The 26,572-nt window shown below is 48.5% G+C and overlaps 11 protein-coding genes across 11 annotated transcripts; 6 read left to right on the top strand and 5 right to left on the bottom strand.

Annotated features, from left to right (window-relative positions):
• Window positions 1-1,703: 1,703 nt before the first annotated feature.
• N7455_009523 (uncharacterized protein) lies at window positions 1,704-5,591 on the top strand (the record flags this gene model as incomplete). Its single annotated transcript, XM_040954667.2, has 1 exon — window positions 1,704-5,591. One exon carries the CDS (start codon window positions 1,704-1,706, stop codon window positions 5,589-5,591), a length of 3,888 nt encoding a protein of 1,295 aa, XP_040814782.2.
• Window positions 5,592-6,100: 509 nt separating this feature from the next.
• On the bottom strand, window positions 6,101-6,808 carry cyp5 (uncharacterized protein; the record flags this gene model as incomplete). Its single annotated transcript, XM_040954629.2, has 2 exons — window positions 6,101-6,715; window positions 6,797-6,808. The coding sequence occupies 2 exons, from the start codon at window positions 6,806-6,808 to the stop codon at window positions 6,101-6,103; spliced, it is 627 nt and encodes a 208-aa protein (XP_040814806.2).
• Window positions 6,809-7,127: 319 nt separating this feature from the next.
• On the top strand, window positions 7,128-8,567 carry N7455_009521 (uncharacterized protein; the record flags this gene model as incomplete). Its single annotated transcript, XM_040954552.2, has 2 exons — window positions 7,128-7,312; window positions 7,394-8,567. The coding sequence occupies 2 exons, from the start codon at window positions 7,128-7,130 to the stop codon at window positions 8,565-8,567; spliced, it is 1,359 nt and encodes a 452-aa protein (XP_040814801.2).
• A 244-nt stretch (window positions 8,568-8,811) lies between these two features.
• Window positions 8,812-10,251, bottom strand: N7455_009520 (queuosine 5'-phosphate N-glycosylase/hydrolase; the record flags this gene model as incomplete). Its single annotated transcript, XM_040954753.2, has 4 exons — window positions 8,812-9,230; window positions 9,288-9,519; window positions 9,570-9,724; window positions 9,783-10,251. 4 exons carry the CDS (start codon window positions 10,249-10,251, stop codon window positions 8,812-8,814), a joined length of 1,275 nt encoding a protein of 424 aa, XP_040814883.1.
• A 566-nt stretch (window positions 10,252-10,817) lies between these two features.
• Window positions 10,818-14,028, top strand: N7455_009519 (E1 ubiquitin-activating protein ubaB; the record flags this gene model as incomplete). Its single annotated transcript, XM_040954685.2, has 12 exons — window positions 10,818-10,829; window positions 10,992-11,050; window positions 11,128-11,281; window positions 11,370-11,540; window positions 11,680-11,916; window positions 11,981-12,105; window positions 12,156-12,220; window positions 12,271-12,550; window positions 12,604-12,782; window positions 12,844-12,956; window positions 13,016-13,356; window positions 13,410-14,028. The coding sequence occupies 12 exons, from the start codon at window positions 10,818-10,820 to the stop codon at window positions 13,696-13,698; spliced, it is 2,025 nt and encodes a 674-aa protein (XP_040814865.2). The 3' UTR covers window positions 13,699-14,028.
• A 652-nt stretch (window positions 14,029-14,680) lies between these two features.
• Window positions 14,681-15,052, bottom strand: N7455_009518 (uncharacterized protein; the record flags this gene model as incomplete). The annotated part of the gene is made up of 2 exons (XM_040954780.2): window positions 14,681-14,929; window positions 14,990-15,052. 2 exons carry the CDS (start codon window positions 15,050-15,052, stop codon window positions 14,681-14,683), a joined length of 312 nt encoding a protein of 103 aa, XP_040814925.2.
• Window positions 15,053-17,042: 1,990 nt separating this feature from the next.
• Window positions 17,043-18,212, bottom strand: N7455_009517 (SDR family NAD(P)-dependent oxidoreductase; the record flags this gene model as incomplete). Its single annotated transcript, XM_065606224.1, has 3 exons — window positions 17,043-17,200; window positions 17,261-17,654; window positions 17,706-18,212. 3 exons carry the CDS (start codon window positions 18,210-18,212, stop codon window positions 17,043-17,045), a joined length of 1,059 nt encoding a protein of 352 aa, XP_065460187.1.
• Window positions 18,213-18,373: 161 nt separating this feature from the next.
• On the top strand, window positions 18,374-18,798 carry N7455_009516 (elongin C; the record flags this gene model as incomplete). The annotated part of the gene is made up of 3 exons (XM_040954580.1): window positions 18,374-18,491; window positions 18,543-18,591; window positions 18,660-18,798. The coding sequence occupies 3 exons, from the start codon at window positions 18,374-18,376 to the stop codon at window positions 18,796-18,798; spliced, it is 306 nt and encodes a 101-aa protein (XP_040814951.1).
• Window positions 18,799-19,394: 596 nt separating this feature from the next.
• On the top strand, window positions 19,395-22,548 carry N7455_009515 (putative ubiquitin-protein ligase (Asi3); the record flags this gene model as incomplete). The annotated part of the gene is made up of 2 exons (XM_040954594.2): window positions 19,395-20,049; window positions 20,098-22,548. Exons 1-2 carry the CDS (start codon window positions 19,624-19,626, stop codon window positions 22,546-22,548), a joined length of 2,877 nt encoding a protein of 958 aa, XP_040814794.2. The 5' UTR covers window positions 19,395-19,623.
• Window positions 22,549-22,797: 249 nt separating this feature from the next.
• N7455_009514 (uncharacterized protein) lies at window positions 22,798-24,469 on the bottom strand (the record flags this gene model as incomplete). The annotated part of the gene is made up of 2 exons (XM_065606223.1): window positions 22,798-23,955; window positions 24,074-24,469. 2 exons carry the CDS (start codon window positions 24,467-24,469, stop codon window positions 22,798-22,800), a joined length of 1,554 nt encoding a protein of 517 aa, XP_065460186.1.
• Window positions 24,470-24,706: 237 nt separating this feature from the next.
• Window positions 24,707-26,312, top strand: N7455_009513 (uncharacterized protein; the record flags this gene model as incomplete). The annotated part of the gene is made up of 2 exons (XM_065606222.1): window positions 24,707-25,601; window positions 26,074-26,312. The coding sequence occupies 2 exons, from the start codon at window positions 24,707-24,709 to the stop codon at window positions 26,310-26,312; spliced, it is 1,134 nt and encodes a 377-aa protein (XP_065460185.1).
• Window positions 26,313-26,572: the final 260 nt, after the last annotated feature.

The following is a 26,572-nucleotide window of genomic DNA, read 5'->3' as shown; positions in this document are numbered from 1 at the left end:
ATGTATGTACTTTTACTTGCACCTAGGTACAAATTGAAGTCCCTGATTTTGGATGTACATGCTTGGGGGATCACCATCGGACCCAGTGGTTTGGCTCCGGCATTCAACTTTATTTTTATTGTGAACAAACTTGCACACTGCATGACGGATAAAAATAAAGATTAAATAGTCACAGATGCAACAAAATCAGAGAGAGAGAGGGAAAGAGATATGGATTCAACTAAATATAGTATCGCTAGCCAATTCTGCCTGCAAAATATATTTCCTCCTTCAATATGCGTGTAAGGGGTTTAAAAGTCTACGATCCTTTATCCTTGGGTTCAATTTGATAAAAATGATTTGCTTACTTTCTGATAGTGCAGTGTAGAGCCATAGGATGATCTGGCTCTAATTGCCGAGATTGGTTGAATTGAGCGAGCATCGTATTCGCTCTTTGTCATTTATCTAACGATTTGACATATTACAGCACCGTGGCAGGCTATGCTTATATTGCTGCAGCCAGATTGCGAAATAACCTGGTTTTGTTTCCAGCTCATGTCGACTTTTCATTGCTTTTTGCGTTATACGGAACACTCCGTAAAGTCTATTATTGGTTGCATATCCCGAGGGTCAAATTTGCAATGACTATGCAAGGAGCAGCTCGCGTGATAAATTACCCCAAATGGTGGACATTTATCGTGGTTCAGATCCCATAGCCTACCATTCTTCTATTTGCGCAATACAAAATTTGGAAGGAGGATTGATCCATACGATTTGAAGTGTCCACGGGTATGTTCCTACCAGGTACATAATTCCTAAGGTTAAAGTTCGGGAAGCCGCCGCGGGAAGAACCATGGTTTTGGGTGGGTCGACCTTTTGGCTCTAACCATATCGGCGAGTGGTTCATGCCCGGGCACTTCATCCGATTTGCCCTCGCTCAACTCCATAGCTTTTCAGCAGCAATACGATAGTAACTTATATGCCGACCGCTATTGACCAAAGTATGATATGAGGTTGCCATGGGAGTAGGCACAATGGCTTGCTTATGGACAGTTCACTGACTATGTGGGTGCTAAAATGTCCTGGCGTCGCTTTTGTGGCTAGCTGGATTGACGTTGATTTGATACTGTCACTATACTAATAGGAGCTGCGTATTACGTACTTGATACTCCCTAGTTACCTGCTGTTTAGTTATTCATCCTTGTAAATTGATGATCTGGGCTTCTAATAACGTCACACCCAAGGACCTGATGTCTGATATGTAGCTCCTTACGCCCATCGCATCTTCAGCCACTCAGCCCTTGATTAAGACACATCTAGCCCACACTGGGATTATAGAGAAATGGAATTGCCCGCTTGAACCTATCGATTCAGCCACAAAAGAGCTAGACACGTCGGTGGCTTAATGTGTATTACCATACGGAGTACGGGGTAGTAGAACGCTAACTATGCGACGCTCTCCATCCAGCCGTGAGAGCACGATTCAGCCAGCATATCCTTTCTGTTGTAGATCGACCTGGTAACACCGAGATCCACCGGATGTTGCATAAGGTGGCACGGCTGAGGAAAGATCCTGGTGCTATGTGGATCGTCGTTGTTTGATCCGCGTATTTTGAGCTTGAGCTTCGAGAACCGTTTTTGCCGACTACAGTGGAATGAAACTGAATAATATATTCGTATCCTCAATTCTTTTTGTGTTCTGTCCTTCCGTTGAAACCAATAGAATGACCGCCTTGGAGTGCGCTAGACTGGAGGAGGGCGTCTTGCCAACTACCCTCGACAAGCTCACCATTCGAAAAGAAGATGACGGCAACTTCACATTAACCGCATTACCTGAGACCGGCTCTGTCACCGCAATAGTTGAATCCGTCCTCGGTCACTCCGTCGAGCTCCACCGTCTTCAAGCATCCGGGGCAGAAGGCCAATCCGGCTGTTCCATCTACTTTGTTCGGAACAGTAGCCACCCAGAAAAGACTGTCGCCGTCACAAAAGTATATCCACCAGCATGTCATGAAGACTTTTTCGAAGAACTCGTCGCATATCGGAGGTTGCTATCTCTTTCCGATCCCCCTTCTGCTGCTCGGCCCCTTGGAGTGGGAAGGACGCGGGACGAGAACACCGCAGAGCCTATGGGAGTGATTGTCTACCAGCTCGCAGCAGGTAAGGCAATCAACACAATTATCCGTGACATTGGTCGGATCTCCACCCTCCGACTGATCGCAAGCCAACCTTGTCCCCACGAAACAAGGGAAATGATGAATGATATTATTCGTGGCGCGCTCCATGGGATTCCAATCAATCATAAATCACACCAAGTTTCATCACCAAATACCCCCACCGCTGAGCTTTTGGACCGTCAATTCAATGGATTGATGACTGACTTGATTTCCGCCGTCCAAGGAGTAGCATTGACACTGGCCAAGCTGCATCGGGAAAATGCTGAATGGAGCAGCGCCAGCGAATCTGTCGTCGACAGGCTGCGCAACAAGTTGCAAAGTTGGGTCGAAGAGATCCAGGGCCCATCGCGAGGGCAGTATGAACGCGCTATCGGATCCGATAAAATACATCAGCTGGCATCATTGGTCGACCGGGCGATTGATTACTCGCAGGAAGAAGGTGTAGCGTCACTACTACATGGTGATGCCTCGCCGGGAAATTTCTTCTGGGACCCCATCCAAGGAACCACCATGATCGACTACGGGGGACTGGCTCGTTCCATGGATGCGAGCGGCCAGCCTATTGGACCGGCAGAAATGGATGCGGCTGGGTTTCACGAGCGCCTGCGGAAGTATGCCGGGGATCTCGGAATGAGTGAAGCTGATATTGGCCAGGTTCAGGCGGAGTTTTGGAAAGCGTACCAGGCGAATGGTATACCTATCAATGAAGGGCTTGCCCGGTTGTTCAAAACACGCACGCAACTATCTCGATTATGGTCTGCTGTGGACAAGCAAGGTACATCGCGCGACGAACATAAGGCTGTGCAACTCGGCGAAAAGATCAAATTTGAATGGGAACGTCTTGTCAGTATCTCACCGGAAAGGATCCAGCCATGGAGAGTGCTCGTCGTTGCCAATGCCAGCGGGCCAGGTAAAGGAGGTCTGCCTCTGTTAAACCAAGAGCTAGTCAAAGCCATGGCGGAAATTCCCAACACATCAGTCACTCTGTTCATGGTGCAACCTGATAATGAAGTCAAAATGGCATCATCGGGGCATGGTCGGGCTAAAGTGGTCTGCATTCCCTCTAGAGGAGACGATCCAAGTGCCTTGCTCTACCATGTGGCGAAGGTACATCAGCCAGGAGATTATAGTTTGCCAATGCCAGACAACCAGCATGCATCCCCATTCAACCTCGTCATTGGCCACTCGCGATACTCTAGTACCGCAGCTTCCTTGATCCGCGAACGATGGTATCCCACAGCCAAGCTCGCGCTCATCACACACACTAGTGCGCTGCGCAAGTCCGATGTCGCGTGGAAGTGGTACGGAAAAACACGCGAGCTAGGCTATGTTGAAGCCGCTCGGCTGGCAATGCTCGACGAGAGGATTCTCCCTAAAGCAGATTTGGCCGTTGGGGTTGGGCCTGTACTAACAACTGAAGCGCGTGAACGCGAGTGGATGGGCCAATGCAATCGGCCACGAGCCAACATGATGGGTCCTCGCTTCCATGAACTAGTTCCAGGCGTGCGCACGGGTGATGCTTGCACGCAGCAGCGAGAGCCGAACGACCACTTTCGGGTCCTCCTCGCTGGTCGAGCAGACGATCCCGCCAAAGGTTTAGATGACGCTGTGTACGCTGTGCGTAAGATCGCACTATCTGGTAACGATATCTCTCTGGACGTACTGGGACTCCCGGCAGAAGACGTGGAGCGCTGGCAGCAGGTCGTCGACGAGATGATAGGCATGCCAGACCTTGTCACGTTGCACCCTTTCTCTGATGATCCTAATGTGGTCTCACAGTTCTACTGTAACGCGGACCTGGTGATTATGCCATCAATGCACGAGGGATTCGGGATGATCTTCACCGAAGTTGCCGGACTCGGCGTTCCCATTCTAGTGACGCAGGAAAGTGGTGCGGGCCAGTTTGCGCTTGATCGCAGTCGCATTCCGCCAGACCTTGGTCAGGCTTGTGTGGTGATGGATGAGAGCACATATGGAATTGCGCCTTCACCGACAAGCCAGCGCGTAGCCGTTTGGGCTTATCGGATCGACCAGGTGAGATGCTACCCGGAGCAAACGAGACGGCACGCTCGCTCTCTACAACGAATCATGCGAGGTTATTCGTGGAAACACGCCGCTAAAGCCCTGCTTCGCTCCGCGATGGAGGGCGAGGGAGATACAGTGCAGATGGCTCACGGCAGTGTTGCACCGGCATATTCATCATGGCCTCATCCATCACTTGGGATGGGCGTGGTATCGTCAATGCGTCGAGCCGCTCGGACACGAAATCGCTGTGGAAAGCCGAACTTGAAACAGGCCGACGATCTCATGCAAAATCTTCCAGAAATAGCTCCGACTATTTCGGCGCTAGAAGAGCATGTCTCTTCTGCCGTGGGATCTCCTGTCAACTTGCGGAGTCTGGATCCCACTCACCCGAGTGGCTTTTCTGGTGCTATCATTTTCTTTGCTCATGCCAACGAGGAACTTGCCAACGGAAAGACATCGTTGGCATCCAATGACTCATCTAAAGGTCGTGTGGTTGCTGTAATTAAACTGTTCGTCCACGGCTTGGACAACGGGATCACGGAGGAGCTGTCGAGTCTTGAATGGCTTCTCTTGCAGACCAAGGGTGACATCAAGACTGCCGCCCCGTTGGCCGTTGGGCGGATGACGTGGGATACCAAGCCAGCTGGTGTGGTCACGTATCAAGTTGCCCCCGGGGTATCCCTTTACCAGCTCATGATGCAGATCGGCCGCCTACCGCCGGGACCTGCGAGAAGAGAGATGCTATCCATCTTCACTGCTGGCGTACAGGCAGTCGCGCGTACCTTAGCCACATTACACACTCATGGCGTCGAAGGGCGACCAGGCACAGAGTACCTCGAGTGGTATTTTACCGCGGCAACGAAACGAGTCCAGCAGGCATTGGTGTACAAAGACATTATTCGTTGCGCGGGACTCGAAGTGGATCAGCTCCCCGCGAAAATGAATCACCTTATTGCCGACTGCAAGCGTGATATTGCTAATCGTCCGCGCACCACTGTTGTGCACGGGGATGCCCATCCTGGAAATTTCTTCTATGACCGTGCGACAGGGCATGTCACTATGATCGACACGACGACGCTACACTGTTCTCTGGACGAGAATGGTGAGCCGGTTGGGGTACCGGAGCGAGACCTAGGCCATTTCGTGCATATGCTGCGACGAACGGGCGAGCAGTATGGTCTCACGCGACAGGAGATGCAAGAGAGCACAACCGATTTTGTGGAGGCGTATCTTGGAAATGCAGCGGCACCAGCCAACCTCCAAACCATTCGGTTCTTGATGTCATGTTCAGCTCTGTCATTCTTGAACTATGCGGCGCAGTCAGATCAGACAAAGGTAGAACTGCAGATTAAAATTTTGCAGGATTTATTTCGTCTTGGAGAGGGTTGGGCACAATTGGATGGAATGTGAGGGTTATAAATAGGAATAATTAGTTGTCTTGTACTTAGATATTCTTTCGGATCTCGTGATCTAATTTAGGAGTTATGGTGATAATTGACACTGTTGGATATGCTCGATACCTTGATATATTTTCCCTTTCCGCCTCTCTGCGTTCTTTTGATCCCTCCAGTAGATCTAGTGGCGCCCAGCGTTTGCCAGCAAGTGTTGATCATCAGACAAAATGTGTCCACCCATCCATCTTCTTGGCCCACTTTCTAGGAGTAATTCTAACAGAGTGTGCCGTATTTCATGGTGCCACATAATGGTGCTGGTAACATAGATCGATAAAGCCAGCAGAGAGACGTCGGTAGGCAGCCGGACTCGGATGACTGGGGAGAGAGTGGTTTTGGGCTTCACATGATAGGATTTCAGGTGTCGTTCAGCTTAAGCTAATAGCTGTGTTCATCCTGAGCGTGGCTCTCGCAGCTCGATCCTGGGGTATCATCCAGCATTCATGAGATAATTCGAGTGTCAAAAATTCACGTCGCAAATGGGTTCGCGTGGATAGTAACGTTATTGATTTTGAATGCTTCAAAACTATCACCCTCCTTGGGTTGAGAAACTTTCCCCTTCTTGTCGACCTTGACATTCGCCTTCTCGAGCTTGGCAATAACATCACCGCCTTCGTCCTGGGCGGTCAAATTCAACACTTTCCCAAACACAGTACTGGCGCCGTCAAGATGGGGTGCCGGCACGAACGTAATGAAGAATTGGCTCCCGTTGATCGTTGCGCCCGTTGCGCCCTGAGAGCCAGGGGCCGTCCTGTCCTTCACCGGACGAGATGCCATTGAGAGAATACCCCGTGCGTTGTGTCGCAACGACGGGAGATGGATTTCTTGGTTCATTGCTGCCGGGTGATAGATAGATGTGCCGCCTTTCGGGATCTCGAAATCGAGCATTGGTTTCGTACTTGTTTGATGCGCGGCGGGGCCGAGAGAGATGTCTCCGCCCTGGACCATGAATCCTGCGATGAGGCGGTGAAATGGCGTGTTGTTGTATGCGCCACATGCGCAGAGGGCTAGGAAGTTCTCTGCGGTTTGGGGTACTGCTTCGCAGAAAAGCTCGACCTTGAGGTCGCCTTGAGTGGTATGTAACTGTTGAAACCGTAATTAGCATCACGCCATAGAGAGAAAAGTTTCAGAAGAGTCCGAAGTATGATTCATATGTGAACTTACTGTAACAGACATATTGAGGGGGATTCTGTGAGGTAATACTGAACTGCAAGAGGACCAGATGCGGCATCGAGACCACGACCCCGAACCCGATAGCGTGCTTAGTCATATTTTCTTATCGATGCGCCAGGCAATTGCAGATGTTTGGTCGTCAGCCCGATCCCTTCAATTCAGACACAGTTGGCTCAATTTGAAAATTAGATACACCGGAAGGCTCTCGGAAGCTACCTTTTGCTTTTTGCGTTCTCAACTGTTCCTGTCTTGCCTGAGTACGGCCATATCCTACTTCGCCCCTTCCTCGAGCAAAGCCGACTTGATCCACATCTCAAGAACAATGAACAATCGACCGGTGGAACAGGCGTTGAGCATATTGGTGCCGACTCACGCCAATGACCTCCCACAAGAACTACTCAGCTATGCAATGTCACTAGTGGCACAGTCCCGAAGCTTCTCGAGCAGTCTGAAGCCCGAAGAGGAAATCGCTCGACCATATGCCTGCGCCGAAATCGCTTGCAGAAGGTGTGCTACATGTCCCGAATGAAGTCTCTCTATGGCTGGTTTGATTCTAAGATGCTGATTACTTACGCCTGACTTCTATAGGTTGACCCGAGCTCTTAAACTTCCTCCGCTGCTCGGACATGCGCCATGTCCTCCGCGCGTATACAAAAAGCTTTATTCATACCTCGACCGATCTCTCACATCAAGCTCCACTGGCCTAAAACCCTCAGCAAGCGGATCGGTTCCAGGCACACCATCACGCGCCAGTTCAACGCAGACCACACCAACGAAGGGTACGGCAGCCAGGAACACCGCTTCCAAGGCAGTAGCACCAACACCACGAGGGCTACAAAATACACCTTCAAAGTCAACACCCTTAAAACGAAGTATGAGCACGGCAAACAGGCTCGAGAGTCCCTCGAAAACAGCAAGAAAGGCCACAGTCCCCCGAACGAAGGATATCCATGGGTCAACCATCATTCCAGATGCCCCGGCTTGGGTAATGACAGCCATTCGGACTGTATGCAAGATTCTCTCGACACCTGCCCCGCGCACAAACACCTGGTCTAGGCCTCCAATCTCGAGGACCTTGCCTCCGCATATCTTTTCTGGCGTGTCGTCTGTCCTCTATCTTACGTCGAGCATGTCCAACGACGAACCGGGATGGGACCGAGAGAGCTTGGATTTCCTGGAGCCTATTGTTTCTATCAATGGCTCTGATAAGGACGATGATTTCAAAGAACTGGTCTACGCCATGGCTGTGGCTGTATACTTCCTCGTACTTGCCCGTCGGCGTAACCCCGGGCCAGATGCAGAGGCGGATATCGAAGCGCAGAAGATGGACAAGAAGACTTTTATTGAAATGCGCCAGACGGCATTGAACAGCCTTGGGCTGAAGGCTAATGACCGGAGACATCGTGATGATGTTGACCAATGGATCACTCTTATCATGGAGCAAGGGTGGGCCAGCGGCCAGGAATGGTTCGAGAATATCCCCTATGCTGGACAGCTCTATGGTGAAGATGAGGAGGGCAGGTCCTACCAAGACCTGGACGAAGAGGATGCGACACTTAGGGGTGTTAGGCCGCCTAAACGTTCTGCGGCTGGGAGTGGGACTCGTGCATCGCAGTCAGATCATGTTCCACGGGGCGGTCTTTTGCCTGGCCTGGGAACGATGATGCAGGATCGAATTGACTGGCTGAGTGACGATCGTCAAGAGGATTATGTGAGTTGGAAAGCAGATATCATCGCTCGCATCGGAGGTGCAGCTGCTTAATCGTTATGCGACGAGAGATTATTCCAAAGGGGACGCAGCCTACTAGTTCAATTGATACCCCAAGATATGAATCAACACGTAATTTCTATATTCATCCTCGATAAGCAAAGAAATCGGCTTTGCCATGTCTATGTTTTGCTTGTATGCTCCTTTTTCTCCAGAGCAACCCAATGTCCCAAGTCAATATTGTGGTAACCCAACTCCATGCGCCGTCAATGGCGCCAAACCCAATGACCACTCATTCTCAGTACCAAATGCTCCTCGTCCGGTGATGAGGAATGGTCTCATTTTTCTCTGCCTCTAGATTCTTCATCGTGTCGTACAAAAAGAAGTCGATGAGAATCGCATTGATGCCATATGTCTTTCGCGGTTTTTCCACAATCTTCAATTGATCACCAGACTCATCCGAGTTCTCGGTTTCGGGGTTCTCACTGCCGTCTGAAATACTCTTTGAAGGGGGGTTTTGGCGGTTCATTTTGACCTCGGGGTGTTGTTTTTCGATCTCTCGTTTGATCAACTCAACACACCAGATACTCGTTCCACGAAGCTCGATCTCCCAGTTTGAACCTGGCTCGATGGGCTTCAGGTCACGGATATGGTTTTCCAATTTAGGTGCGTAGCGAAGACAGTTCAACTGGTGTAGCATCTGCGGAATGCGGTAATCTAGGATAGAGTGTTAGAAGGGGTTTCAGGGAATGGTGAGGCTTGCAAGAATCGTACCTGCAAACATGGTGATCTTGTCAATGTCGTGGAATTCACCAAAGTCTTCGCCATTGAAACAGGCCCAGAGATCGGCAACTAGAATCTGAGCACGTTTGTACAGTCGGACTCTCTTTCCGTGGAAGATGGTCTCGTCACGAAAGCAGGCAAAGCTCTCTGTCAATATATTGACCAGTCCTGCGGCGGAGAGATTGGCGCTGTCGATGCAGTTGACGAAGCTACCGCCGAATTCCTATACCCGGTTAGTATAACTCGTATAGCCAGGGTAGTGAGGGATAATACCTCGCAAAGGACCTCGCCTGCTTCACGTAGGCACTGCACTCGCTCTTTGAACATAGGAATCTCCCCATCTGTTGCAGATCGGAATACATGTTTGAGTAGCTCCTCCGTGCACCTCTCTTCATCCACCCAGAAGTCGGGGGTTGTGATTGGAATATCTGAAGTTGGAGTAAGCACTCGTCATGCCAGAGGTTCATTTCATTTAACGGGACTGACCTTCATCAAGAGCTCTTTGTAGCGCAGCAACCAGACTCCAATAACCAGTCCACAGCTTGCCACGATATTCAATGCAGAAACGTTTTGGCTCTTCTTCCTCTTCAGACCAGAAACTAAAGTTCAACAAGTCCATTGTAAAGATGAAATCGACTGTGCTCTCATCTTTGGTCTGTGGGTGTAATTCGTGCTCCGACCAGGTGTGCGTAGAATACTCTTTCTTCTGCATCATACGCCATATAGTTTCAGCAGCACCTTTGGTGTGAGCAAGGCTGACTGCGATATCAATGGCATTGTCAAAGACATACTGAGCCCCCTCAAGCACTTTGGTCTCTGGTGGGGCATCCTTTGGTCTTTCGCCCAGTCCGAAATGCTGGCGAAGAAGCTCTACCAACTCAGGATCGGCTTCATCGTCGGAATTGGCCTCGACCTGATCATTTCGCTGGGCCGGAATTGGGTCTAATGATGGCATGATATTCGTGTTTGATCTTGATTGAAAACAAATGGGAAGATATGGAGTCAGGGGTATCTCCTTTGATATCGAAAGGATTCCTGCGGTGAGTAGCTAGTCCCGGCAGATATCCCACCCCACCTGGATATTGGGATCCTTTTGAGGCTAGAATAAGAAAACGTGTATAAAAATACTTAAACACGACCAACCCTTTGAACGATCCGTGTTTTTTTTTTCTCTTTTTTTTTTCTCGCCACACCGAGATTTTGATCCGATGGTCTCTGGATAGAGTCACCGGTTATGTAAGCAGATACGATACCGATGTTGGTATGCCCATAATGTATCTGGAAAGCTTTTAGATATACGCCATGGTGGTATAGGCCTGTGATATTGACTTGTGTCTAGCGGTATTTGCTATAAGAACAAGAGAGGTCTGTATGTTGCAGTTTAGCTTATAGTAACACAGGGTCTGCGGGCTGGCCTACCTGGTACCTGATCAGAAGAATATATGGATAGCATCGTCATGACCCTGAAACAGGCACCATTTATTTTGGGATCAAATTCAAGTTCATTTCTTTTCCAAAAAGATGGCGATCGGAGTATATGCGCCCTACATACATATATACATTGGTGGAATACAAAGATTGTCACTTATAGAAAATATCATCAAACAACATCAATTACATTCTACATCATACATTGTATTCGTCTATTCATCTATTCACAAGAGAGGGAAAAAAAGAATTAAATCAAAGGTGTAGAGTGAAAGTAAGTGGAAACCCACGTGTGAGGCTCCTAGCAAGTGCCGTCATCGACAACGGTCACTGTTTCCGGCTCAGCACTTCTTCCACTTGCTCCCTTCTTTTGACCTTTTCCCCCTTGGCAATTTATCTCTAGAACACACACACCGCTCCATCACCACATCACTACACCATCCAACCATTACAACACTACAACCCTACTTGATCGCGATCATCATCTACTGCCCGCCATGCGGGATAGCTCCCTAAAGCGCTCCCTCGGGGTGGACCTCACCCGCTCCCTCAAAGAGGTAAGTACAGCACCGCTGGCGCGTAATCCTGGCGTCCAGGTGACGCTGGCCTGAAAATATATTCTGACAGCTCTCTCATCACGTATAGTCACGCGTTCTGCTTGTCGGCGCAGGCGGCATCGGCTGCGAGCTACTGAAAAACCTCGTCCTCACCGGGTTCGGCGAAATCCACATCATCGACCTCGATACCATTGATTTGAGCAATCTCAATCGTCAGTTCCTATTTCGACATGAGCATATTAAGAAATCAAAGGCCTTAGTACGTCAAGCCGACCCACCCCGCGCACTTGCGCCGCTCCCTTGCGATCCTCCCCGACTCAAGCGCCGCGCATTCGCATTGTGTGGGCGGCTCAACGATAGTAGATATGGAATACTGAGATGTGGATGCTTTTATCTAGGTTGCCAAGGAAGTTGCGCAAAAGTTCCGGTCTGACGCAAAGCTCGAGGCCTACCATGCGAACATTATGGACACCCAGTTCAACGTCTCGTGGTTCGGGTCCTTCAACGTCGTGTTTAATGCGCTAGACAACATCGCCGCGAGACGTCATGTGAACAAGATGTGCCTTACGGCCAATGTACCCTTGATCGAAAGTGGAACTACTGGCTTCAATGGCCAGGTTCAAGTCATTCAGAAGGTATTCCCCCAAAGCGACGTCTAGCTCTGCAAATTGGGCATATATTAACTGCGCATTCTACTAGTCGCAAACCGAGTGCTATGATTGCACACCGAAAGAAACCCCCAAGTCGTTCCCCGTGTGTACGATCCGAAGCAACCCAAGCCAGCCGATTCATTGCATTGTTTGGGCGAAGAGCTTCCTCTTGCCGTAAGATCGAGTTCCTAACATTTCTGTTTCGGATGCTCACCTTTGAGTAGGGAACTTTTCGGCGATAGCGAAGATGAGGCACCAGAGGTGGACAATACAGAAAATCCTGATAACGGTTGGTTCAATTTTATCTATAACTCGGCGCTGGAACTGACACCCGGCCAGCAAATGAAATTGCAGACCTACGCAAGGAAGCACTCGAGCTCAAAGAGTTGCGACAATCTATTGGCACCGAGGAAGCCCACCAGAAGGTCTTTGATAAAGTTTTCCGAAGGGACATAATGCGATTGCAAGGCATGAAGGAAATGTGGAAGGAAAGGGAGCTACCAGAACCTCTTGACTTTGCTCGACTCCAAGAAGAATCCGCTTCGATTGCCTCGACGATCTCCACGCAGGACCAGAAAGTGTGGACATTGGGAGAGAATTTCAGTGTGTTCAGGGACAGGTAAGAATTGTTGGTCGCCGACGGCATATGTTCGACAAACTAACACGCTACAGCTTGAAACGGTTGACCCATCGTCTGAAGCAACTTCAAGAAAAGAACGTCTCAGACCAAGATTCCCCGATCCTAACATTCGATAAAGATGATGTGGACACTTTGGACTTCGTTACCGCAGCAGCTAATCTCCGAGCTGCTACTTTCCAAGTCGAACTCAAATCCAAATTCGATGTCAAGCGTGAGTTCATCAAATAAGTGTGCACATGCTAAGTCGATCATTATTGACAAAGCTTCTACAGAGATGGCGGGCAATATCATTCCTGCCATTGCAACCACCAATGCCATGACGGCTGGACTATGTGTTCTTCAGTCATTGAAGGTGTTTCAAAACGACCTAATGCATACTAAAATGGTAAGAATTGAGCAAAGGTGCTCACTAGTACTGAAGCTAACAGGCTGTTTCTCTAAAAGGTTTTCCTCGAGAGATCCGGTGCTCGTGTGATCAACTCAGACTCATTAAACCCCCCAAACCCCGATTGCGCTGTCTGTTCCCCCGCAGTGGCTCGGGTTAAAATTGACCCCGAGCTAGCAACTCTTGAACACCTCATCCAGGACGTTCTTCAGATGGAGCTGGGTTATGGCGAAGAGGTTGCTGTTGCTTTTGGCAATCAACTGATCTACGACGCCGACTTCACCGACAACCTGGTAAAAAGGTTGTCTGACCTAGGCATCAAGAATGAGAGCATTGTCACGATCCTCGATGAGAATGAGCCAGATACGCGAGTCAATCTTGAGTTGGTGATCATTGCAAGGTAAGCGCCGTCTTTTCAATAACACTGCGCAATATTGACTGATTGACTTGCAGAAACGAGCCATCTTCCAAGGACTCCAAGCCCGCAACACTGCAGAAGTTGGTTGAAATACCCCTGAAGCCCGAACAGGCGAAGCCCGAGCAGCCTGTGCAGCCTTCTACCGATGATCCGACTGTGACTGGGAAGCGCAAGCGTGAGGGCTCAAGTGACGAGGTGGAGCTAAGCAGCCACGATGCTAAACGGTTCGCCAGTGCATCCGTTCCTGACTCGAATGGCATTGAAGCTATCGTTCTTGACGATGCCAACGATGATGAGGGAGGTGCCATCATGATCGACGATTGAATGTTACAAACATAATTTCACGTGACATCTCAAGGTATTACTAGCAGCTATCACAGTTGTTTATCTTGATAGCATTCTTTTCATACTCTCGGTATTCCCCTTTTTCCTTTTGCTTACTACCCATTCCCTTCAAATTTTTCTGTATCATATGGCATAAAGGCGAACCTGATTTCAGTCAAGCAGAGGGGTTCATAATCCCAGGTTGACGGGCATGCTTTGGATATGGACATGATAATGCATTATGGGACATTTGTATCTCAACTGCTAAATGGCGCTTTTCCGGGTTGATAGATTACTAGAATATGGCCTGGGAATAACAACACAGCCTGATTAAAGCATTAAGCTCGCGTTTAGATTGAATCCTGCGGGAATTGAGGAACTAGTCCTTGATTGCTATTTTCCATCATTCTTCCCAAGTGTACAGTAGTTTTCGAATTCAGTTTGACCTTATGCTCTTTTGACTTGATTCCCGAAAAATAAATCCTAAATATGCGAGCTCCGATTGGATGTTTTCGTGGGTACTTTGAGGGAGACTGCTTTCTATAATAGTCTATGTAATCTATGATACGACTCTAGTACCATTAGTGGCGTAATTTACACGAAACCAGCAGACAGACGTCTAGCATATATCTGTGGCAATATGCAAGACCTACTATCGTACAACAGCGATATTGGTTCCGGCCGAAATCCCTGTAAGGTCTCCGTCCAGTCTGTCTTGATTTTCTTGACCATGGCCTTATCCGGCAATGGCCAATTGTTGCGTAAATCGACCAAGAGATGGCATAGAATAGACAAGCCAATTGGCTACGGATCAGTTCATGCACGTCGATTACTTCTCTATCTACTACAAGATTTACTCAAGGGCACGTAAGGAAAAGGGATAGAAGCATGACCGAATTCTTGCGCGTGGTAAGTTACCACTGCATATCTCGATATAACCACCCACACTCTGCCCGCTTCTTTTATTACTTAGGCCCTACACTCAGTGAGCCTGCGAGCAAAGTATAGACTGTGCATCGGGCGGGCCCGGGATGTTAGATTGGGTACCCGAGAGGTGCTGGTTGGGATTCTGGCAACCAGGGTCAAAGTAGGTTGTACACTGGACACCTGACGCTACCCGAATAGACCCTACCTCTGGGGGCATAGTGTTAGGATCGATAGGAACATATTGTTCTGTAGAAAGAATTTTCTGAGATGGCCTAGAGGATTGGGGATCAACATAGACAATAGCCTATTCGAGAGAGGTTAGACGCCCACCCGTTTCTTTTCTCACCGATGCAGAGTGACGTACAATAGGAGACTGAGCGACCACAGCGGTTGTAAATACAACGGAGAGGAATAGAGAGAATTGCATGGTTGCTAAGCGTAGGTTCTTTCTGCCTTACGTGCTAGTTGGTGATAGGCTTAATATTTAGTGCGGCTTTACTCGTATAATCGTGTGTTTGTCTATTCTCGCTATGAATGGGATATGATTGTTAGAAAGTTTATATATATGGTCAGATTGAACCTTCCTAGAAGACGACAGCTGAAGGATTCAGTAGGGGTTGATTGATATCAACTCAGAGGATGTAGTTATAACAATCATATTAGAATGTTAGACATTAGAAAGGAGAACTGTTATGAACAAATACCTTTTGTACCACCGCTGCATGCAGTAGCAAGGGGCAATACATACCCCACACTGCTCATCAAGCTAAACAAGACTACTCCGTACAGTGTCTTAGATTAATTTAATTTTCGAGTTCGACGTAACTCATTCCTTATGCTTAGAATGCGGATAAGACCCACAATCAATATTTCTAAAATCTACGGCATAGGAATCAAGACACAACACCAATTTTGGCGCTATTAGTGCCCTGTGGAGTGTATCGCTGATCTAAGAACTTCCATGTCAGATCGATACTCCACATCTACAGGTCGACCCACTGCGAGCTGAGCCGAACTCCTGGCTGGGTACATCGACGCTCTTTATACAAGAAGGAATTAAATTGCACACCGTGGAAAAGTTACTGCAATCGCAGATGCAAGGTGACGAGTATAAGGATCAACATACTTTGATTTAAAATGGGATTTACTACTTTGTCTACTCCGTAGCTTCAGAGGATAATATCTAGTCACGGAGTATAGAGTTAAGGTCACTTCAAGAACTGGCCACCTTGAAGAAAGATCCAGCCAAGCCTAAAGGTCAGCAACGAATGTGTGAATGGTGATCTACCACTAGTACATACATACGTAACGCTAGTCATTGCCTACATAATGTAGTATTGGCGATACATGTCGCACAGCAAAAGTTTATTATGTAAAGGCTTATTGGGGAAATGCCTCAGAGTTTGAAGATTTCTATAGATCAAATCCAGCTAGAGTTGGAGTAATATCTGCGGTGAGTTGCTGCGCATATATATATTATCTATCTGCTGATCATTGGCATGGTACCAAGGTTACACAAGATGACACTATTCTCGAGTACAAAGGACAGAGATAGGCTCGGGGTAGACTGTGCGGCGAAGGGGCTGGTATAGTAGCTCGGGGTCGGCACGTAGGCTGAGGTATGTTCCCCGTTTCATGTTCGATTGATTACTCACGTGGTTTGGGCTCATTCTAAAGTATCACGATCCTTGGATCGTCCTAAGCCATAGTAGATCCCAGAGTGGCAACGAATACACGAATGAGACGCGCCGCATGCAACAAGATCCAAAGAGAAAAGTGAACATCCTGCCCTACCAGGATTAGCTCTCTAGAGCGTAAGCACAGCCTTCTATGTGATGGCTAATGTAGCGGGCGTACACCGATACATGACAGTATGTGTTGCATGTGGGAAGAATAAGGGAAAGTGGCACTTGCCAGATTTCCAGATCTATGTACCAAATAGTTCTAGGGGGCTCGATGTAACATTACAAGCTGATTACAATACGTTCGTGACAAGGCTATAGATGTTACAAGCATAGTTCTGCCTGGCCAAGAGAGCGGTGACCCTAAAAAGGACTATCCGCCCACAATATCTCGCACTTCTTCCACTTTGTCTGGCAAGCAGTAGGTATTATTTTGATGGCTCAGCTACCAACAACTGAGATGGCACCAACCAAGTCCGTATAATACTCTAACTTCGATCCCGAATTTGTCATTTTGGTCTCTGCAACGGGAAGTTCTACGGTTGACATCGCATTTGTTAAGATCAATGGTGGATCGACTGGTTTGATTGTGGATGATATATTTGTTACAGCCGCCTGGGGATCATGGCATATAGGAGATTGCATCATAGCAAACATTCAGTTTATACGTGTAGACATCGGGTTCTTTACAAATACACTTGTTTCATTGGTATTACATATTTCACTTGAATCGAATCAAACCGCACTCAATCCGCCATCGAGATTGAGCACACAGTTGTTGGCATATTCATTCTGCGCCAAGAACACAGCTGCATCAGCAATCTCGCGAGGATCTCCAAATCGATGAAGAGGAATGAGGTCCTTCAGCCTGCTCGTTTCCCCGGGTGTGAAGTCTAGTATCGAGATCAGCTAACTAACGCATGAACAAGTACAGAATGCCTAAACCAACATACCTGCAACCATAGGTGTTTCAATATACCCCGGCACAATGGCATTTGACCGAATCACAATATCTTTCATCGAAGCTGATGCTTCAACAGCCAATGACCGTGTTAGACCGAGAAGGCCAGCCTTGGAAGCAGCGTATGGAACTGCGCCAGTTCCACCTTTGAGCGCGAGTAAAGAAGAAACGTTAATGATGCATTTCGACGGGGGTTTGGTCCCCGCAGCTGGACCACTCCGATTCCGGATCCGGCTGCGGATAGAGGCACGCATTAACGCGCGTGAAGTGAGAATTGCGCCTTCGAGATTAGTACGTAGGATTGTGGAGATATCTTCCAGCTCCGATCTTGGCAGGATGTTTGATATCGAAATTCCCGCTGCGTTGACTAGAATGTCCACATTTACCTGGATGATGGTTAGGAGGGAGTATTTGTCGAGATAGATGAGGTAGCCTACCATTTCCTTTTCGAGTTCCCGCATCCATGATCCGGCATTTGAGACGTCTCCGACAAGTAGACGGATATTTCCCTGCGTGCTTTGCTGGTTGTCTTCTTCTGGGGCGCGAGTTGCGATTTCATCATTGCTTGCACCAAGTTCTGGTAGTGTAACTGCGGGAGACTTGAGTTTTGTGGCAGCTTCCTCTAGGCGTTTTTGGGACCGGCCGACGAGGACTATGGTCGATGCGCCTTCTTGTAGAAACCGTTCGGCAATAGCGAAGCCGATGCCGGATGTCCCACCGGTGATCATGCATTTCCGGCCGGCAAGTCGGTTTCCAGGCTGGAATGAAATGTGGTTGTTTCCATTCGGCTGAGACGAGTATGATCGCTTTGTATATCTCGGAGAATAACTTGATACCTGGCTGTTGACGTAGCCGACATTGCGTATATTGATCGACCTTGATGAGGTTTGAATAGATAGGATTGGCACTCGCAAGCGAATTGGAGGAACTCTCAAACTGCTCATATTGTTCACTTTGTCCTTAATTCCAGACAAAACGCGATATCGGGAGGATCGGGTGCGTCACTGGGGCAGCTTCAGCACGGACCAACACGCCAACCTCAAGAAGGCTCTTTCGCTCCACAGTGATCAACTTCCTACAACTACGCGAATACGCGAGCTTTATCATGGCGCAACCCACAGATTCGGAGTTTGTGACTATAGTCTCAGATGACGGATTTGAATTTATTATCCCTCGCAGCACAGCTTATGTCTCAGAGACCTTACGCATCCCGCTTTCTTCGAGTACGTGGACTCGAGATCTATTGCTGTATGGGTTGTACTAACTACCCACAGCCAATTTCCCCGAGGGTCGCGACGGTAAATTTGTGTTGAAAGACTTCTCGTACGTCCCGCGGTTGTATTCTGCGTTCTCTTTTGGTGCATATTGCTAACGAAGTTGTTTCTCTACAGTGGCGTCATTGTCGAAAAGATCTGCGAATACCTTTGCTACAATGAAAAGCACAAGGACCAGGTCAATGTGCCGGACATGGATATTCCGCCGGAGTTGTGCCTGGAGCTCCTGATGGCTGCTGATTTCTTGAATACCTAATTTCGACATGGTGCCTCGGGCCTTGGGTTTCCTATCACCTCCGTGGATGAGACCTCTGGTATCGATCCTTGTTTCGGCTCGCATCGTCTTTGAAATGATTCACGACGCAACGGCATACGATATTCGACTTTTACGACAATAGCATGGGGAGTTCCGGACTTGGCTCACATAAATATGCTTGGTCATGGCGTTATGTCATGGCATGTGTTCTATGGGATAGAATACATCTAACCTTATGGAATTCTTTTTTTGCTGTAGCAGTATCCTTGATTTTTGCAAAAGACCTCTTATCCCATCTGAGCATATGCAAACGGTTAATACATCTATGGCCGAATTTGTCTAAAGATGATGGCAGATCAAAAAAACTTCCAATGATAACGCGCTTGTCAATCTACCACTGGCCAAGGGTTTGGATCATAGGAGACAAATTGAACAACGAACCATATCCATATTGTAGAGTTCTATAGTTAAGATGGCTACGGAGTAGAGTGTATCAACTTGAAGATGGAGGCTGGTCCAATTATGACGGCTGAGTCAGCAAATAACAAATACCGAGGGCTGGGGCCGGCTCCACCGGGGCGAACTTCCAAGGAAGTGCCCGCCATCGTGAAGATCACTCTTTCATACATTTTGATTTGCGGGATGCAGTTCACAGGAGCATTGCTCACTGTGGTCTTCAGTCTGGTCAGGACACTTTTTGACTATTGAACATTCTATTTGCCCGTGCCTACAGTTGGATGCACTGGCGACCTTCTGTGTTGATTGCATCTCCCCCGGATCACTGATAAGGGTCACCCGCAGAGGCGCATACAACACCGCCTCATCATGTCAAGCATCGTGGAACCCTCCACAATACCAACCACATCTAGTACGGCTTTGTTGGAACACTTGAATACAACCATTTCGCCGGACACTTCTTCTTTGTCCTCTTTACCGCATCAACTCTTGACCTCCCCCCTTCGCGCCTTTCAGCACGCCGAGACCTTTGCCCTCCGAACGGTTCCCCAAACTCTCGCTAGAATAACTGGAATCAAAGCACTTGGTCAAACCATCCGGAGTGGAGCTGGTTCAGCAGCTGGAGCCAGCGGTACGGCCGCAACGCATGCAGCGGATATGCCTGGAAATGAGTTCGCCGATGCAGCCGGCCAGCAGAGTGGCTACTACATTGCTGAGATTTTAGGTGCCATGAAGAAGCTCGGTGGATTCTTTGGGTATCTGACAAGTCTCTGGTCATTTGCCTGTCTAGTGGAGGTGAGACCCCGCTTTCAACTTGTATACTTACCATGCTGATAGGTCTAGGCGCTCATCCTCAACCGAATTACTATCTATGCATCCACACGACGACACCTTCGACTAGGATGGGAAAGGCGTGCGGCTCTCCGATTGATCCCCATCGTTCTCTTTGCCTCCCAAATCCTCAGCCTGCTCCGTGGAATCCGGTGTCAGACATCGCCGTCCTTTTCAACAATGCGCTACGGATACCCTGGAAAGCAACTCGTGTTCGATTATTCTAGTGATGGGGGTGTTCTTTACTCGATTAGCTCGACCCTTTTAGGATGGGAGTCTGAGGAACGGTCGTGCAGTGCTGTGAAGATGGCGCGCGGAACCAACCCTGGTGTCCCATATGGATCATTTTCCCTACTATGGCCGACATTCATGCTCCTTTGCTTGAGTCACTTTATTGAAACACTCTCGTGCGCATTACAAGGCAGGCCCGTGATGACCGAGACGGGGATGTCCATCTTCGAACACTCAATCGCCTTCGCAGAAGCCGAGTCGATGATCAGTAAATCGATTGGATTAGGCCTGTTCGGTCTTCCTAAACAAAGCCCACTCAGTGCGCTTTCGGGTGGGTCTGATGGCAGCTCAACTTCCGCCTTTGAACTCCTCACAAGATCGCAAGTCTTGGAACGCATGAATGTCACACCCGAACTGCTACTTATTGTATTGATCTCGTGCTGCAATAGTGCAACTTCCCACATACTAGAAGTCTTCGGCAAGCAGAGCAAGTATCGGCTTTTCAGCACCGCCTTTTGGGGTGCCTGCTTCATGGTAGCCATGTCGTGGGGGTTAGATGGCGGTCCGCCCGTCAGCCTCGAGACCGGCGTTCTCAGGTTCCCGACTGTTTGCATTGTGGGATTCATCCCTCACATCTTTTTATTGGGCGGCATCGTGATTTGTCTGTCAATATACACTCTAGCACTTACTATCACCGCTGTTTCGTTACCTTCGGACGATCAACCTGTCTCACTCTATGACCGTTTCTTGATGGCCCATGAGAATATGCAAGGCTCGAACCAGATAAGGAGCATTCGGATAAACAGACACGAAGACTTTTATACAACATTGCTTCGAATCGGCTATGTTGCCCTAACCGCCGCAAGTGAAGCCGTGTTCTTGAATGAGGGCCAATCAGTCGTTGCACGGCGGATGACGTGGCTAGAGGAGGATCGCCTTTCTGAGATCGAAGCTTCAAGGCGGAAGTCTACATCTTATGGGAATTGGCAGAGCGAAGCCAGCAGTCGGCCTATCGAAGCCATGGGCTTCTCAAGTTTCGACATGCCAGAACAATCTGCTTGGGAAAGTGGTTACAACCGTGAGAAGAAGATTGAGAAACCCAAAAACGGTACTCGAGCCGTGCAATCTCGAGCCGAGCTTGGGGGAGTTGGCGCAGTGCGGGTATCTATTAGGCTGTGGCATGTCCTCTCGTTCTTCCGCGCAATTTCGCTTATAATGCTCCGCTGGGCTGCATATGGGCTCAATAATGTGCTTGATCGACTGGGAATAAGTGCTCGGCCAATGTGGCTCAAACGCATTGTTGGCCATCGTGGAAAGAAGTCTAATATCGACAAGACGAACCCATCACAACCATTAGATTTCTGGATCCTCTCTGAAAATGGAGAGCTTGAGCTCCCCGATGACCATGACTTTGACGTCGAGATCGAGATGAGGAAGCGAGAGCGTGCGAATCGGCCAGACTGGATGGGCTCGGATGAAAGCCGGTTAGACGACAGACTGTACAGCTGGTGGAAAATTGGCGGCGCATGGGGAAACCAAGATCAAACCTCGGATTATTCCCCGCCCTCTGATGACTTCGACACCACGAGCGTGGTGTCCATGTCTACTAATGCTTCAGAGTCGGAATGGGAGGATTGCCGTTCAGATGATGGTCGTCGGACTCCTACCCAGCTCGACCCTTACGCAGATAGAGCAAGCCCGCCCCTCCAAGATCCCCTAATCGACATGAGCACACTCGCCCGTCTTCTTGACCCGCGCGATCGCGACAGTAGAGAGGAAGCCAGGATTCTAGCCGCTCATCTCAAAACAAACGAGGAGAATCCACAGATCATGACGCGCAGCCGCTACCAGAAACAAGTTGAAAAAGAGAGATCCCGAATCATCTTCTCATCCCGCCTCCAGCAGCTCAACGCCATGCACTCAGGATCCGAAGGGCGGAAACCTACACCCGAAGAGGAAGCCGAACTCCTTGAGAAGCTCATCCTTTCCCGTCGCTCGGAAACTTCGGCTAGTTCCGATGCCCACACGTGGGAATCGGGCGCAACAGGTCTCGGCCCCAATGGTCCACCCTGTGTGGTTTGCCAGACAAGCCCACGGGCTATCATCACCTGGCCCTGTCGCTGCCTGTGCATTTGCGAGGACTGTCGCGTGAGCCTTGCCATGAACAACTTCGGCAGCTGTGTGACTTGCCGACAGGAAGTCGTAGGATTTATGCGTCTATGGGTTCCATAAGTTAGCCTATTTCAATCTCTCGGATTTTCTTTTAGCTCAGTTTCTCTTTGTCTTTGGCTCATATAGGTTCCATATTGAACAATTTGTAACATATCAATCACATTTGCATGATGACCTTTGCTTCATATGGCGTTTTTCAGACCGTTACTTCTCCATTTGCTAGTTGTACACATGTACGAGATCAATTCTAGGCTTGCTTACACAATGATAAATTCAAGATCATTCAGTTCATACATTCGTTAGTGGCTATCAAGCTCTGCCGTCAAAAATCATCACATCCTTCAGTAAAGGAGAGACAATTTTATCAAAAATTCGCTCCTCGAAGTTATGGCTTTCCCGGCAGATGGTATTCACGCCAGACCAGGAGAGACAACTATCCACAACACTGGCATAGTGCCAACCACTTTCTAGGCGTACCTCTTTCGTAAGCTTCAACGCATAGTCAACAATTACCTTTTTCTCGTCTTGAGTCTCATCTTGTGAGAGTAATGTATCTAAAGGCCGGCCGAGCGAGAGCTCCACGAGGCTTAATCCAAGGGATTGTAAAACAGACTCTCGTTTATCCGAGCTAGACAGTGTAGATGAGCCTTCCAGACCAGCTAGAGCAGATAGAGGCCACGAGAGATATAGAATATTCAGTGTTTCAGCGGCTAAGTGGAAATTGGAGCTGTCCCATTGATCTTTGAGCCAGTTTCCATGATATTGCAGGACGGCGCAAGCAATGCTAGCGGCAATATATAGTCGGTCACGGCGACTGAAAGAAGTCAAAGCTTCACGCAGAGATTGTTTCAAGGAATCCCGTTGCAAACTTTGTACCGCGTGCATAGTGTATCGATAGGCTGGGTTGAAGTCTTCTGATATAAATCCGATTGTGGTTTGCTGTTGAAAAAGTGGCTTAAAACTCTGGAGTGATGAGCAAAGGTCTGGGATTTGCTGTTGGCTTGAGTGCTCAGTCAAAGAAGGCGTCGAAATTTGCGGGTTGTCTGTTGCTTGAGGCTGGAAAATCACCTCTCTCCAATCCCATACACCTGTCGTCCCAGGGATATTGGAGAAGATGAAATGAAACCTGGACTCGGAATTCTTTCGAGGGGAATCATTGGCATATTCGGCCAGATAGGGCTGGAGTCGGAGATAGACGGAGTGATGTTCCCGGCAGTGACATTGCCAACAGGAACCACCGATTGTTTGAAATAAGAATTCAACGTGTTGTCGCTCGTTTTGGTACCGCCTGAGAAGGCTGGTCCAGGGTTTTCGACGTTTTCGTCTCTCCTCTTGGTGATTTACTTGATCAATCAATGTTCGCAGTATAGTATTTGCCGCGTCGATTTTCTCCAGCAGGTCGTCATATACCGCCCTTGAAAGGATTTTCCAGAACTTCCAAAATGAACGGAGATCAGTCGAGCTCTTCTTTTGAAGGATTAGCTATTATAGTTAAATGCATTGGATCAAAGTTTTATGTGGGAGACTCCCCGGCCTGATCCATGGATGGATGGAAAGTGGCTTGCAAGGTTCCAAGGTTGCTTACATTAGTCTCCGTCGCGGCTAACCCTAATTTTCTTGAGAGCCGCTCCAATAGCTCGGATAAAGAGTTCATGTTTCCGAGAAACGGCCTGTAGTTTCGTCCAAGTTTGCATAGAAGCGCCTTTTGTAAACTTGGATCTTTCCACCCAGCGCCTTGGGGGTTTTCAATGAGAGTGGCAACTGTCTCTTCATCATCCCCGAAATTCTCGAGCACATCTTCCAGTGTACATTGAAGAATGGCGTACTGTGTGTTGAGACCCGTATGGTATGTCAAAAGCTCTCTGTGATAGTTTCTCAGGAGTCGTATCTTCTCGATACCTCGGGCATAACCGTCGATTTGATTTACCAGAAGAGGAATCAGAGCCAGTGCAAGCCCTGCAGCTTCAATGCCACTGACCATTTCTGCCCATGTGCTATCAAGTAAACAGAGGACAATGAACTGATTACAAGGTAATAGCTTGGAGGACAGCCCCGCACCTATGTGCTGAGATCAGCCTCATATTGTCGCTTCAGGGGCCAATCAATTCGCTCAGAAGAATGCCGCTTAGACCAGGGACAAGCATCAGCATCCTGACTACGCAAGTGCGAATTCGATCGGCCGGGAGTCTTATCAATTATAGCGACTGGATGAAAAGACATGGAAGTATCCGCATGGTCTCACAATGTCCTCTCTAAATTCGATGATATACTGCTTTTACCGGCGCTCGCGGAGCACGAAAACGATGTTCCCAAGCAAAAATGGATAGACGAACGAGGCCGGATTCGCATTTGGGCAACAAATACTGGCGCGCATCACACAGGAGTTTTATCACTGGACTACCGCCTAAAAGATGCGCCAGTCATCAAAAGCCAGACAATTAAGATCTTGCAGAGACTTCAACAGCTCTTCGAAACGTTTGAGGAGGTGCTGTATGAAGATGGAGGGGAAACCACAGAAGAAGACGATGACGAAGAAGAAGCGCTAAGGGTGTTTCAAGATCAGCTCGACGAAGATCAAAATATTGCGGGTCTTGAGCTCAATGAAAGCGAGATTTCGCATATTTTCAAAACCGTCGTTGAAACAGTCACCCAGCTTTACCAAATTTCCATGGCCATTAGTCCTTTATCCGACTATGATCGACTGATAGAAACTAAAGACTTGGATTCCGTGCTGCGAGAAATTTACGGAGGCAATGGTGAATCGATATTGTCCCAGGTCTCTTCGACCAGTACCAATGAAAATCTTGGGATGGAGCAAATTCTGCTTCGTTGCCGAGGGACTCAATATCAGTTTCCAGTCCCCAAAGTATCAGTTACGAGGGGGGAGGTGACCGTTGGCACAATCCGAGCGATGGCAACCGAAAGATTTGGCGTGATCGACACGAGTCGAATACGGCTGATATCCAGAGGGAATCTCCTCAAGGATGATAACCATGTACTTGAGAAAACATGGTTTGAACAGTCGCGAGAAATTAAGTGCATGATCCCGTGGGAAGAAGCACCTTCCCAAAGTGATGGCTCCGGTTACGATGAGCACAATAATGCGGCACCAGGTGAACCAGCACTATCATCTAGTGCCTCACTCAATGAGACATGGAATGGAATAACAGAGTGGTGGTGGAGGTGTTGCATGTGTTGTAATTTGGTTAACCCCACCTTGGCTGGTCACGCATGTTCTATCTGTTCTCATTCTGAGTGCCATAGTTGTGGCAGGGAAAAAGTGTTGTGATGGTGCCTCAGACATCAACCCCTCAGTGGTAGTAGCAATTAACTTTACTCTCTCCTTCCCCACTTTCCAGGCCCTGCGCACTGTAGACGCTTAAACAAAAAGTCCCAGGGCCTGTATTGAGCTAGCTTTGGAGGGGGAGAGAGGATAATTATTAATAATTAACTGAGATTCTCAACCGTGTTCTAGATGTGTAACGGAGCTTGATGTATAATGATAAGCCTTGGTATCTATGGTTTGCTCATGATATATTGCCCTATAAGACTAGGCTATGAATTGTACCTCGTTTCGTTAAATAGGGCTGGACATCAAGATCTCTAAAAAGAAATGGGCACTCACACTCGTAGACAATGCAGTCGGTGCGTCCATTAAGGCAAAAAAGCCCCTGTGGAAATTCTTCAATCAGCCATTCATTGCAGCGCTCACAGGAGATCCAGTTTGTTTGGCAGGCATCGTCGGAGCCATGTTTGTCAACAACAAGTACGAGCCTGGACTCCAAAAGGAGGAAGCCGCGCAGTGCATGACGCGCAGTGCATGAAGGAGGGTACCGCGGAGGATTCGATCAAAGCTATAGTAGGAAACATCATCACAACAAACAATGCGGCGGCAATGATGAATAGAGTCGAGAGGCCGAACGGAGAGATGGCGGATGTCTTGGTGGCTGTCGACGAGGAGGGAAACAAGCCCAATGACTGTGGTGTTACTGGGGAGTAGTTATGTTAAAAGCGAACAGATGTATTGAACACAGCGTGATTAGACTTGTGCATGATGATATCTGTCAACTTCAAAGTTACAACA

This window comes from Penicillium solitum (genome assembly GCF_028829755.1).
Source record: "Penicillium solitum strain IBT 25940 chromosome Unknown utg000008l_segment0_segment0, whole genome shotgun sequence".
In the NCBI taxonomy this organism is placed as follows: domain Eukaryota; kingdom Fungi; phylum Ascomycota; class Eurotiomycetes; order Eurotiales; family Aspergillaceae; genus Penicillium; species Penicillium solitum.
The sequence above is the reverse complement of the archived record's forward strand: the minus strand, read 5'-3'. Positions and strand labels throughout refer to the sequence as shown.